Raw genomic sequence first — 13,501 nt, 5'->3', positions numbered from 1 at the left:
TTTAAACCAGTCAAGTCCTTCATGACGCTTCTTATCCTCTTGAATTGAGGTGCCAGCAATTGATATACACCTTCTGACCAATCAGAATCGAGAATTCATGTGCATAAAGTTAGCCTATGAACGAACAATGCAAACTAGCTAACTAAACACGAAAGCAAAAACACAGTGAGTAGGGACGAAGTTTGTCCGTGATAAATATCGGTGTATATTGTGGGCTACATTGAATCATCAGCACAAGCCTAGCGTTGAACAAAAGTAAACGTTACTGCCTGATTACGCTCACTTTGTGCAGGGGTGTGCCTTGTTTATTTCACTTTCAGAAGCAGCCTTAACAATCAGAGTTCAAGAAAATGGCAACCGGTTGCTCTCCGCGTCTCCGGCGTCGCCTTTAACTCGTCGAAAAAAACAAGTGCTTACTATCGTTTTCACAACATGAAACAAAACAGTTGGTGCTGCTGATACTGCGTTATGCTAATATAACCTGAGTATTGTTTTGGAAAAGTGTTGCCTACTTGTACTTTTTATTATTTTTTTTACGGGTGATATCTGATTCTATTCAGGCATTGATTTTATTCGTTGACCGATTGGAACTACTCGTCACGTACTGTGCGTGTAGATATGTACATGTATACAAGTCGGAATCACAGTTTGCCGTCGGACCCGCTAATCGTCCCTCGCCGACCGCGTCGTCAACAAGCGAACTCCTCGAAGTTGCCTAGAGTCGGGTGACTAGGTAGCACGTTCGGCGCGAATCCGAGGCTGTCCGAGTGACTCCGGAGTGTGTCGCATGTGCTCTGGAAGAGAGGGGAAACGGGGAAGGAGGGGAGAGATGTTCAGATGTGCCGGAGGATGCACGATGAATCGATGGCACCGCCGGAAAAGACAGCGGGAAGGGAAGGGGAACGGAACGGATAGATACAAATAAATAAATAAAAAACCAAAACAACATCCATAGATGGGGCATGGAACAGAAATATAAATGGAGTTATGGTCATTGAGGTATAAAATGAGACGGGGTGGAGTAAGTAAGTATGAATGAAAGGGGAAGAGGGGGAGAAGACATTCTTACTTAATCCTGGATGTAGGATTTTTGCTTTTGGTCATACATCATAGAAACATGTGCAGAACATTTAATAAAAGCACCCCACCCCTTCTCAAACTTGAGGACTATTTCCTTAATCTTGGTTTCAAACTCATTGCGTGTAGACCTGTGATGACATCACAAAGGGATGCATCTAGTGATGTCATTAGACACAGGTTCCATCACAATGTCTCGCACGAAGAAAACTCAGAGCGTCTGAAAATAAGAGCTTCGGCACTCGGGCATGGTTTTAAGGGCACGATTTGTAAAGTGTTCAAAGACGACGATACATTTTTGACAAGACTTTTTTTTTTTTCGTGCATCGAATCGAGAAAGCTGTGCAAAAAAATAAAAAAGAGACATTCTGTGTGACACTTTGTCGAATCGTGCCCTTTGTAGCCTTTCAGGCTCAAATTTTGATGCATGGAATGCTCCCCCTCCCCAGTTCCAGTTATAAGAACTAAATCCACACCAAAGGCGCAAAGGACATCACTTTATTAGGTACGCCTGACTCATACCTGACATCAATGGCTATTTTATGAGATGCAACTACCACACGGGCGCACCTCTGTATATAGGCATACGATTATTGATACACTCGTAGCATGACCTCCACATTAGTGTCACAGCTTCACGGAGATCGTTCAACCACCTAATAATGTGCATTTGATGATGTCCTGTAGTGGCCCCTTTCCTTTGATGGATGAGGCAGAACACACTGTCAAATTGCGCATAGGAACGCATGGACTTGCCAACAAATGCATTTATACGATGGATGTAAAATGCTTTGCGCAAGTATTCACCCTCCATAAACTGTTCCTTATTTTGTAGTACAATCTCAAAGTGAATAGACCTCACCGGGATTATAGGTCATAAATCTGCACAAAATAGCCTGTAATATTGAAGCGGGGGGTCATTTATGGAAGGGTGGCAAGCCGTATGAACTCCTGGCTTGCAGTTTGACAGAAAGGAACTATTTGGCCATGGCACAAAAGCACCCTGAGATTGCTATTCCCCCACAGTGAAGCACATTGGTGGTAGAATCACTTTGAGAGAATTACCCTCGGCCTCTTGGTTCCCCCTCCTTAACAAGTCGATGACTTTTATTGCACAGCCGCCTCTCCTCTTGTTTAGACGGTAGAATCTGGGGCCTTCCAGGAACAGGTGTATTTACATTGAGGTCATGTGAAAATAACTGCACACAGGTAGACTCCAGAACTAAATTTAGGGCTTTTACAACGGGGGCGAATACTTACACTTATCTCACAATGTTTACATTGTAATAATGTTACAAACTATATTACCTTTACCCCCACTTTGGGTTATTTAGTGAAGAATCATGACATATAATACCAAAACAAGTCCATTTCAGTTCCAGCTTATAGCACTCACTACAAAATGAGGAAAAGTTCTAGGGGGTGTATACTTATTCAAGACGCTGTACTTGATAAAAGGCCCAATGAATGTACATGTCGATATGCACAATGAGACAGTCTGTGAAATAGTGCAAGAACCATTTATTGCTTTAGTGTAGTGTTATTTGGACTAAAGTGATCATTTCCACCAAAGAAGGCTTATAATCCGTTTCAAACAGGACAATGTTCATGCAGGCCTTTAATGACTAGCATAAATCAAGCAGAGACGTCAAAAGGTTGAAAGAAAAGAAAAGAAAAGAAAAGAAGATATTACTAGTTTTATTATGGTTGCATATTTGATGCAGGCAAAAACATCTAGCACTTCTTTGGGGCAGATAAACCTAGTGACGTCTTACACAAAAGGTTACGTGATGGTATTGGGGAAGTAATTCAACGTAAATCAAGCATCCTAAATCGAATGTTCCAGTTTAAAGATACCTTGCACGAATCTGGGATATATCAATACTTGGAAAGATTGATTTGCTTTTGCTCGTTTGGCTAATGTTTTTTATCTGAAGCAACATACAACTGAACCGGGATACAACTCAGCAGTCGAAACAAGGCTCGGTGTTGCTGGGATTTGAATTCATGACCTAATGATCTATAACTCAAAGCCTTAGCCACCGAGTCATGCTTAAACGCTTGCATGTTTGTAAAAGTCCATTGGAATTTGTTGTAAAGGTTCTCTTGGGATTCCTCATGGTTTCCATACATACAGTTCGCTAAAAATAAACCACACTTTAAATCTTTAATAGATCTTTTAATTGAGCATTCAGGTTGTCAACCTAAGAATACCTTAACGTAGCCATATGCATCAAGAATTTGATGTATGTACAGTATGTCCTGGAATACTGATTGTATGACTGTATGTGAGCAGTTATTGACTACTAACTGGATGTCAGGTTTGGTTGATGCAGTCCCTGTTGGCAGATATGACCAACAAAAGAAGTAGGATCTACTTCCTGTTCCTGGCGCAATCTTTAGTGAGGTAGATCACTAGATAAACAAGATCAGCATGTCCACTGAACTAAACTGGCTATCCATTGATGAGTCATGGAAAAGAGTTGATGGAAAGGATATGCAAGTAGGGCAACCCTGATAAATATCACCACCCGCCTGCAACGTTTTGACCAGCAAACCACAATGACGAACCTACTCAAGCTCAAGCAATATCAAAAGGTTCATTAAGCAATAAGAGAGGTTGTGCTACATTCCCAATTCCCAACTACCTGTTGTGGAAGATGCAAATCAATGTCCCAATGTCCTCAGGCTTAGATTCATTGTTCTAGGACCTTTCTTAAGGGGAATCGAGAGAGACAGCACCTTTGTCTGCTATCACGTGAACCATCGGAGTAGAGTGAGGTCTGACTACTTGCTAAAACCATCTGAGCAAATCCTCACATAGGTATTTCTCTTTTCACCTCATAATACTATGGGAAGTACAGAGCAGGAGTTTTGTCCTCCAAAGTTGTCCTCGTTTCATTCCTTTCAACATCTGTGAGTAATATTTATTATTTACATTATGGGCATTTTTATAGATCTGGTGCTGTAGCATCTGGTTAGCATTAGATAGTCAATCCATGTTTATGGATGGCAGCCTCATCGATTATCTCATAAGACTTGCTAGAGCTGCAGGCATTCCAGAAGTGGGTTATCAGCCTGTGACTGGACCCAAGACAATATGGACTGAAATGTGTCCTTGTCAACATGAAAGGAGCCCAAGCACTGGCCCGCTGATATTTCAGAGCGTTCCAACACAAGGAGTCTGTTTGGTAGCAGTGTGCCACTAGAATGAGATAATCACTCCCCTACATGCTGGTTTGTGGTGTGGTACTACAGGGCCACTGGGTGAACATGACCCCCTAGAGTAAGGTGGGAACACGTCAACCAGTTGGAATTGAAGGCGGTCCATCAGAACTATAATCAGTTTCTCCTCAGTTGGGCCCACCCATGATGGACCTGTCCCATGTCATCACACTGCCGGTCGTGGTTCTCCCTGGCAGAGCCAGACAACTCACAAAGACAGGATGACCTGTTGTATACCTTTTCTTCTCTATTGATGATTCTTCCCATGCTGTACAACAAATTCAACAACTAGGCCAAAGAGTCTTTTTGGTGGCCCCTAGATGGCTGGCAAGACCATGGTTCCCTGGAGGCTTCCTACCCGAACAGACTGACTGTCCCAAATGAATCTGGCATGCACAGCCCGACCACCCGTATCTTTGTGTCTGGCCCCTTGGGCAGAACTGCCAGCTGAGGACTGTGATCAATCAGTCCAGGAAACTCTTCTCAACACAAGAGCCACTAGCACATGGACCATATAATTGGACGCATCCTGTCCAAGGTGTGTGGCTGCTATCGTGGCACACCACAAAACTATGGATGGGACTCCTATTCTTGTTACTGACTTTCTGCCACAGTCCCCAGCCTGGGACATTTACATCATTTGTGAAACATTTGTCTGCAATGTCAATTGACCTTGAGGGTTTCAGTGAGGGTGAGCCTGCAGAGCATTCTTTGCTGTGCCTGGTATGTACCCTTTGGTGTTATTTGTACCAATTGGCAGCCATCAAATCCTCAGACAAACTATTTATTTGATTTGGAGGTAAGACACATGGGGCTCCCTTGTCTAGGCAGTGGCTGACCCAGTGGTGGAGGTGGTGGTGGTCACTCAGCCCTTATTGAGACATACCAGTGTCTCCTCCTCCTCACTGGTTACATACATAACTATGGTTCTCTGAACTCACCATAACTGCCATGGATCCTGCCTGGGCTGGCTTGGCAAGTAGGTTCAAGGGAATATTTTTGCGCTACGATGGTGGTATTTATTACAAATACTGGCTCACACATCACTACATGACTGGATTGTGGTATACATGTGAATAAGGAGGTATCTGGTGTTTCAAAAAAACAGTTATGTATGTTGTGTAGCATTGTACCCTCATTATGTAGTGTTATATCCAAGTTGAAATACCACAAATAAAGACTATTTAAAGGATATGCAAAATATGCAAACAAACAAACAAAAAATAAATACCATTAGTTGCATATACGTCACAAAAAGTCTGTTTCCCAAAAGCTTCACTGCAAACAGATTTGGAATGAGCATATATTTATAATTTGCACATGTAAAAATGTCAGTATAATAAAACACCTTTTGTAAGCATCCATAGTCAAAAGTTTTTGGGAAAGAGGGCTGCTACAAAATACAAAAAAAATCAAATAAAAACCAAAAACGAGGCAAGACTAATCCATTCATAGCACGGATTTGCTTTACCTGAACTTGTGCAATACATCATCTCCGTCGTGAAGGCTACGGGGTTTGAAAGACTTTCCTTAGAACGTTTGGAAACAACAGTTTCCTGCACTAATTTATTATTACAGGAAACATACAAAAGGGAAAACCTCAGAAAAGAAGGATATTTAAGGGGTTGAGAAATGAAATGCTGATGGGAATGGGTTATAGTTAGACAGGTTAAGAGGATGTACAGTATCTGCAGTATTGCCAGCGGCCAGCTACCTGGGGGTATGATTAGGCGTGACACCAGGGCTGGTGGGGTTCTCAGAGTAGTCCTGGAAGACACATGACGGGGAGAGAGATGAGGATGACCACACCAGGTATGGGTTCAGTTCAGTTTCAGGTTCAATCAAAGTGAATCCTGCATCAGGCCTCCATCCGAGTCCTAAATTTGCTGAATTGAATCTGAACTGACCCCAATCCTGGAGCAAACAAAATTATACAATGCGGAGTAAGTAATGATCCATTCATCCTTTTTTTTTTTTTTTTTAAAAAACAATGTTGACTTCTGTGAAACTGAATGAATAATAATTGCATTAACATTAAAAATGCATGAACAAGTCTTAATGAACTGGATCTTACAGCATCCACTGGAGAATATAAAGGATGAGGGAAACAATGATAACGTTTACTTAAGCATCTTATTTTAATACACAGCTTACAGTATATCTAAATAAAATCTTAGTAGAGATCATATTTTCAAAACTATAAACCCCAGAAATATGTTTTTATAGGTGACATGCAGTGGATTAGCATAATGTAGATAATGAATCTTGGCATGAAACGCCAAAGTATCAAGCACACACCAGCTATTCAAGCTGTATTTATTACCTATATTCAGGTATTCCTGGCACGGATGGTAAATGAGAACTTCGCAAGATGTGGAACTACTTTGTTGGATCAAACGTCTACATCCACAATGGGGCTTTTGTAACAGTAAACATCAGCAGACATATACGTGGTGGTGTTTTTTTTTTTTTTTTTTTAACCGTCATATACATTATAGGGTCTTAATTTGGGATGAACCGACCAAGCCAAATGAAACCTCTCGTGCAGAAAAGCAATCTTGGTTTTTCGTGAAAGAGCTTCACTCTTTACTTGGGTTCAATTGCTTTCTGTAATGTAAACCTTTTTTTCTATAATGCATATCAATAATTGCACTAGCACTCCACTTCCTGTTCATTTATAGACAAACCTTGTATGAGCCACACACACACACACACACACACACACACACGAACTGAGACAGACTCCATGTCTCCTTCTCCCCCCCCCTCAGAGGATCTGTATTAGTGATAGCTAAATCAATGCTCAGGATGTAATGCTACTTTACCCTTAAAATAAATAAATAAACAAATAAATAAAGAAATAAAGAAATCGATTACAGCAGCTTACTTTAACGCAAACCAATTAATGTTTCACCAAATTTATTATTCATTTTTGCCTATTTCAGTTCAGTAATGATAAATTTAAGAAGTAACAGAAATAATACATGTATTTGTGCCATTAAGTGTGATAAACATACATTACATAAGTTTAAGTTCGTATAGACGTCAGAGAATCTGCACTCATTAGTAATGAAACACAACCTAAAGGGTACACCCTGTTCTAGGGTGTTCATCTGGTGCCGTTATTAATAAATGAAATTATTTCCTAACACCAAGGGCGTAGACATCTCTGCTTAATCACCCATATTTATTCATTCATATTATCGCTTCCCTGTAGTTGCATATGAATGCACATGAAAAACGATTAGAACTTAGTGGAAGATATTATGACTTACTAATGCAAGTGTTTACAAATTAAATAAATAAATGAATGAATAAAATCACCCCAATTCACCCACGTCCCTGTTTAATTGCAATAATTTGCATTTCCCCCATATCAGAATTTGAGCCAAAGACGAAGGAAATAACAGCAGCGACATGCAGCGGTAAATATACAGTAGCTATGCGTTCAGATGCAGGTTTCCAACCACAAAAAACTAAACTAACCTTGCTTTCGTTTCGGTCATGTTATCTCAGCTCCACCTAAAGCATGCACATGCAGGCGGTATAGAACGAGCTCAGTTACCAGATTATCACTTGCACTCCGACGTGGCCGTCCTTTACGTAGAAAGTAGCCCAATACTTTATCCTTAAACACCTGAGGAAACAAGGTGCCGAGTTATAAAGACGTTAGTGCATGGCAGATTATAAGAGAGTACAGGAAAAATCCACAACATGTAAACGAATTAATGGACTTGATCTTCACATGGGTTTCATGTTGGGATTTGTTTAGCATCAAGTTCGTATTAATATATTTATCCAGAAATCCATTACTGCGCATGAGAAAATGCAAAAATGTTTAGTTTACATGACATTAAATGCACTGCTATATTGGTTAGCTTTGGCTTAATTGTTTGTCATGCCCACTGGATTGTAAATTGGTGACTCAGGTTTATTTATTTATTTATTTATTTTAAACTGACGTTTTCGTCTTAAATATATGACTCATTTGAGTCATTTACTTCAAAGTCTATATATAGACACCATTTTAGCAGCTCAAGCAAGACATTTCTGAACACGTCTTGTGTATAAATAAAGGAGACGCCATGTTGACGTGTTTGTTTATAATGTGTTAGATTTGACATTTACAAAGGGGAAAAATAACCTTGAGAATATTAACTCATTTACGTAATAAAATGAACCCAGCGTTGGGTTGAAAAACAACCCATTTGCTGGGTTAGAGTTAACAATCCAACGTGATGGGTCTGTTTAGTCAAAATGTGTTCGGGCCTGCATTTACCCAGCCGATGGGCTAAAAATAACCCAATTTGAGTTGTTTTTAATCCAGTGTGTTTGTTTTTTTTTTAAATATTTGCTTGCATCAAGTACATCTTAATGACTTCCTCAATCTTGCAAATGTGTCTTGCCTCAAGTTTTAATACTCGTCATATATACACAGCAAAATCACCAGTGTTGATTTAACACACACAGTGTAGAATTCACACCCTACAGTGTTTATTTAAGTCCATTGGACTCCACATGGCTTTGACTGGCCACTCAGGACCACTTAAACCGTGAAGCCAGCTCAAGGTAGCGTTAACCTTGCCTCTGAAGTCACTGTCCTATATAACAATGATTTCCCCATAGGCTTCAGCAGACAGAAATGAACTTTCTTGTAGGCTTGTAACAAGCTTTCCACACCCCTCATGATCCTGGAGGGATGGTATTGGTTCAGGGATGTTGTGTTTCCTGTACGCCGGTCCACTGGGCATTTGTTTTAGGCTTTTAAGTGTGCAATGTCTGGTTTCCTTTGATAGGCAACAGCTTTGTGCAGAGTTTTAGATGTTGTTGGCTGATGCACATGTCTTTTCAAGTTGTTTTTAGTTCCTTTTAGTCTGGTAGCTCAGTTTGGACGGATGGCGATGTTTGAACGGTTTCATGCGTCTTCTCGTCCTTAATTAAGAGCTACAAAGTACAGACAGGGATTTTCAGACACTTTCATCTTTTATTATTATTTTTCTTGTATACCGCCCTTTTGACTTTCTCATACCTTCAATATCATTTCCGATCAATATTTAACACTTAACCGATGAACCTCTCAGACACGTCTGTGTTTAATTCCAATGAGACGAGAGCCAGAGGCCACTGAACTATTTGGCTATCTCATGAAGCCACTATTAACTTCAATGACAGGGTCTAGATAGGTATGCATTGCTCATATTCCGTTTGAATCTTATACTCGAACACATCATGTGTGGCATGTGGGACGTGTTAGTAGATTATTCTCATTTGGGACATTTCTGCTTTCAAAAGCTGCATGCTTAATGTAGCTTAAAATCAGTACGATGTGAACATAGTGCAGATTCAAAATAAATAAATATATAAAGAGACAGAAATGCAATTTACCTCATACAAATAATCAAATATTTCCAGTATCGTCAGGACACTAGCTCCTATAAACAGTCCCATCTGCCCACCAATGTCACCTGAAAAAGGACAGTTACAATACAATAGCAGATGTATTACATGGAGATTTTAAATCAGTTAAACGTGTTTGTTTAAAAAAAATTTTTTTATCCCATCCATAATACGTCTCACCTAGTAGACCAGCCACTTCATATGCCTTCTTCTGCTCAATCTTTTCATAATTCAGGGCCTCAAAAAAGATATCCAGAACTAATATGTTTTCTCTGTAAGCGCATACACAAGCAAAGAAGGAAATGAGGGAACTGATTTCGTAAAAAGTAGATTTAAAAATGCCAAGATCAGTGTTATAGTCAGGACATAAATAATAAATACATTTATCATACATTCACTAGGCACTTTAATAGGAACACCTGTACACCGATTATCCAATCAGCCAATCATACTCACTCAAAATGGACAGTTGAATGGAAGAAAAATCAAGAAGAAATATTCCGTGGTCTTTTTCCAGTCTTCGACGGGATCGGTTTGGTGAGTCCGTGCTCAGTGTAGACAGACGTCTAAATTAATGTAGCTGTATAATTTTAAGAATTGTGATGCTGCCACATTGGCTGATTGGATAACCGCATGAATGAGCAGGTATACAGGTGTTACTAATAAACCGGTTGGTCAGTGTACATCATAGTATATCATTCAAAAGACCAGACCAGTTTTGTTCAGTTTACGTTCTAAAAACTATGCGGCTCCTGAAATGAAACTCCCAGTCCATTTCGGACGTTCTAATCTTAGAAGCTTTGAACGAATCGTTATCTGAATCTGGCTCGTCTCGTACCCGATGTACTGCTCTGATTTGTTGAACTTCTTGGCCAGGTATTTGGCAGACGCTTTGCTGGGTATTTTCACCATGGAGAGCTCCTTGCCATAGCGAGTCATATTGCAAGGTGTCGGGCACACGCAATAGTTGTTGTCCTTTTCGACGAGGAAATCTGCGAGTCGAAAGCAGCCGAAATTAATTCATTCTGAATAGTAAATTATATAACTAAATCCCACAGTGGGCTAAATCCCACTGCACCACTCTCAGCAGGTCGTCAACTGCATTGCAGGGAAATTACAAAACACGAAAGCAGACCCTAATGTTGATAAAATCAGTATTTCAGTATCAGATCAGTATTTCATCAATAAAATAAATCTCGGAAGCCATTGAAGATCCTGTTTTAACCATAAAGATTAATATGCAAGTTGTTCAGGGTGGATTTCTTCCTTTAATCACTTGAGACAGTCTTAATAATTGCTCAGCTTTGAGTGGGAAATTGTACCTTTTTGTATTTTTGATGCTACATAAAACTGTTAATATGTTCTCTTACCCAAAGCAGGATCTGCACAGTCCTTGTACTGCTCTGGGGTGCATACGGTGGAGGTGCCTAACAAAGTGTTCAGAGAACAGTAGACAATAACTGCAGTGGTTGTCAGAGTCGATATAAAACTAGATTTTATACGGCGGTAAAAAAATAAGTGCGTTTCTTTACCTGGCATGTGCACCATCCTGCAGTTGCAGTTCTCCAGCAGATACCGGGTTTCACAGTCGATACGACACCCTGTTATACTGTAGGTGGAGAAGAACTCCGAGTTCATGGCAGTGGATTGGCAGTCGCCCCAGGGCGGTGGAAGATACTGAAGCTGAGATACACCACACGGTTTTATTCATTAATGGTGCGAACATGCTGTTCGATAACAAATCAGACACGAGCAGCCAAGCAAAAGAAAAGACATTTGGTAAAAGGAGACAACACCGAGTACCAACTGAAGGATGACATAAGGGTCATAATGAATCATTTTTCATCCAAACGTGTGTTTGAATGAAAGGAGATTGCCAAGAAATGCCACAAGCTTAGAAAATGTACTGCTAAACAAACATGATGTGGAGAAAACCAGAGAAAGTGCAAACTAAGATCTTAGATCCAAGTCAAAATGCCATGAGAATACCATACATAAAATTCATGGTATACTTGGAGTCAGGCCAAAACATTCAGTATACCCGACTAGAACTTGAACTAGATCTAGATCGAGGCTCAGAAATGCACGACTACAGCCGACAAGACTTTGCAATGAAACACGAAAGAGCAGGACATAAGTAAACAGACATACTAATTAAGAGCTAAACACAGAACAGGTGCACACATTAGGAGAACAAACCAATGGCATGACAGGGTGGAAACCGAACAAAGGTACATGGCAAAACACAAACAAAAGCACATAGAGAATGAATAACAAGCACACGCAGCGTTTGTGATGCTGGGAGGAGGGATTTTTTTTTTCAGGAATTATCATATCTGAACATATTTGGATGTTCTCCCTAGTTCTGTCGGTCATTGATTGAGCAAATAAGGACTAAACCATCCGTTCCATCCCATCCCGAGAAATCCCAGCCAGTTCTGTCCTTGCAATCCTGGAACGTAGCGTCACCGATAATCGGATGCACATTCTTAGCCAGACGCACCATTTGGAAGCCTTGCACGCCTCGTTAGATACGAGCAAATGATATGATGGCATATTTCATTAAAGTGCTAAAGATCTACATATGGACCTTTCGAAAGAATCTCAAACAAACGTTTATCATGAACAGCTTAGCAGCCAGCAAGGCGTTGCTCGGGATGTATCGTGATTTCATTTCTGTACTAGAGAAAAGGTTGCTCCATTTCTCGTTTCCTTCCGTTTCCTCACTGAAGAACCTGACAGTAGCTTTTGGACGGTTTTGGGGATTTGAGCTCACAAATCAGCCCACTTTCACCACCGAGTTGTGATGGTGCAAACAGTCCGTGACCTTATTTACATGGGAGGTCTGTCATAATATACAGAGTCTCAGCATATGGTAATTGCATATTGTAATATGATCGTGAATGTATTTATTAATATTATTATTATTACGCTGATGATATTACAGCATATGTGAATATAAAGACAGACTGAAAGCAGTTTTTTATTGTAACAGCTCGTTTAATGAGATTGAGGGATTTTATTGACCCCTCCCCCTATACCCTTTTAATGGGTTACAGTATGAAGACCAAGTGACACGACCAACATGAGCCAACTTTCTGGGAGACTTGTATAAAGAGATCTTTAAACATTCTGGATATATGCAAAAATGTCACAGCGGGCAAATAAACACACTCTGACAAAAGACGTGCCTGTAATTTGAAATCTGCTTGCAGGGGTGGCTGTAAGAGAGGCACTAAAAGGATCAGTTGATAACAGCAGAGATGGATTTTTTTTTTTCCACAAGTGGAGGGAGAAAATATAATGGCTGTAAAAAGGTGTAAATTACTCCAGTTCCCCCAAACGTAAAACAATACGCTGTCCGTATCTGTAAAATAGGATGACCAATAAAAATGAATAGTTTTGTTCCCAGTGTGAAAACAACACATGTATCGATGACAATTGTTGACTGATGGTGATCACGGGTATCGATTTCATTTCAGCTGCTACAGGCTGATGGCCATAGAAATAAGAAACCAATGAGGCTGCAACTTCCAAAGTGCTCATTTCTTCAACAGTGCATAATGAAAATGCAGCTGGTTCACACAGAGGGTCCAAGTTCTAGAACAGCATCATAGCATAAAGGCTATCGTTTATCAAACGTTACGGTTAGTGTCTCTTTGGACAGCCCCTCAGTTAAGACGGACTTATCGCTCGCTACAAGGCTTTTTTCAAAAGCGAGTGACTGTCCAGGAATCCAGGAAGTGGATTAGGACACTATCCTTTCCACTTGTAAGGCTGTCCTGAGTGGGAAATTTCATTT

The 13,501-nt window shown here is 40.3% G+C and overlaps 1 protein-coding gene across 1 annotated transcript in view; it reads right to left on the bottom strand.

The window, feature by feature from the left end:
* Positions 1–533: 533 nt before the first annotated feature.
* asic1c (acid-sensing (proton-gated) ion channel 1c) overlaps positions 534–13,501 on the bottom strand; it is a 32,002-nt gene continuing 19,034 nt past the window's right edge. The window contains exons 4-11 of the mRNA XM_053613396.1: positions 11,232–11,382; positions 11,070–11,126; positions 10,538–10,691; positions 9,880–9,971; positions 9,688–9,767; positions 7,868–7,939; positions 6,017–6,069; positions 534–794 (exon numbers count right to left, since the gene is read on the bottom strand). Of these exons, the coding sequence (XP_053469371.1) occupies positions 716–794; positions 6,017–6,069; positions 7,868–7,939; positions 9,688–9,767; positions 9,880–9,971; positions 10,538–10,691; positions 11,070–11,126; positions 11,232–11,382 (738 nt within the window). The 3' untranslated portion in view covers positions 534–715. The remainder of the gene's footprint in view (positions 795–6,016; positions 6,070–7,867; positions 7,940–9,687; positions 9,768–9,879; positions 9,972–10,537; positions 10,692–11,069; positions 11,127–11,231; positions 11,383–13,501) is intronic.

The sequence above is a fragment of the Ictalurus furcatus genome, chromosome 1, assembly GCF_023375685.1.
Source record: "Ictalurus furcatus strain D&B chromosome 1, Billie_1.0, whole genome shotgun sequence".
NCBI lineage: Eukaryota > Metazoa > Chordata > Actinopteri > Siluriformes > Ictaluridae > Ictalurus > Ictalurus furcatus.
This window is presented reverse-complemented; position numbering and strand designations above follow the sequence as displayed.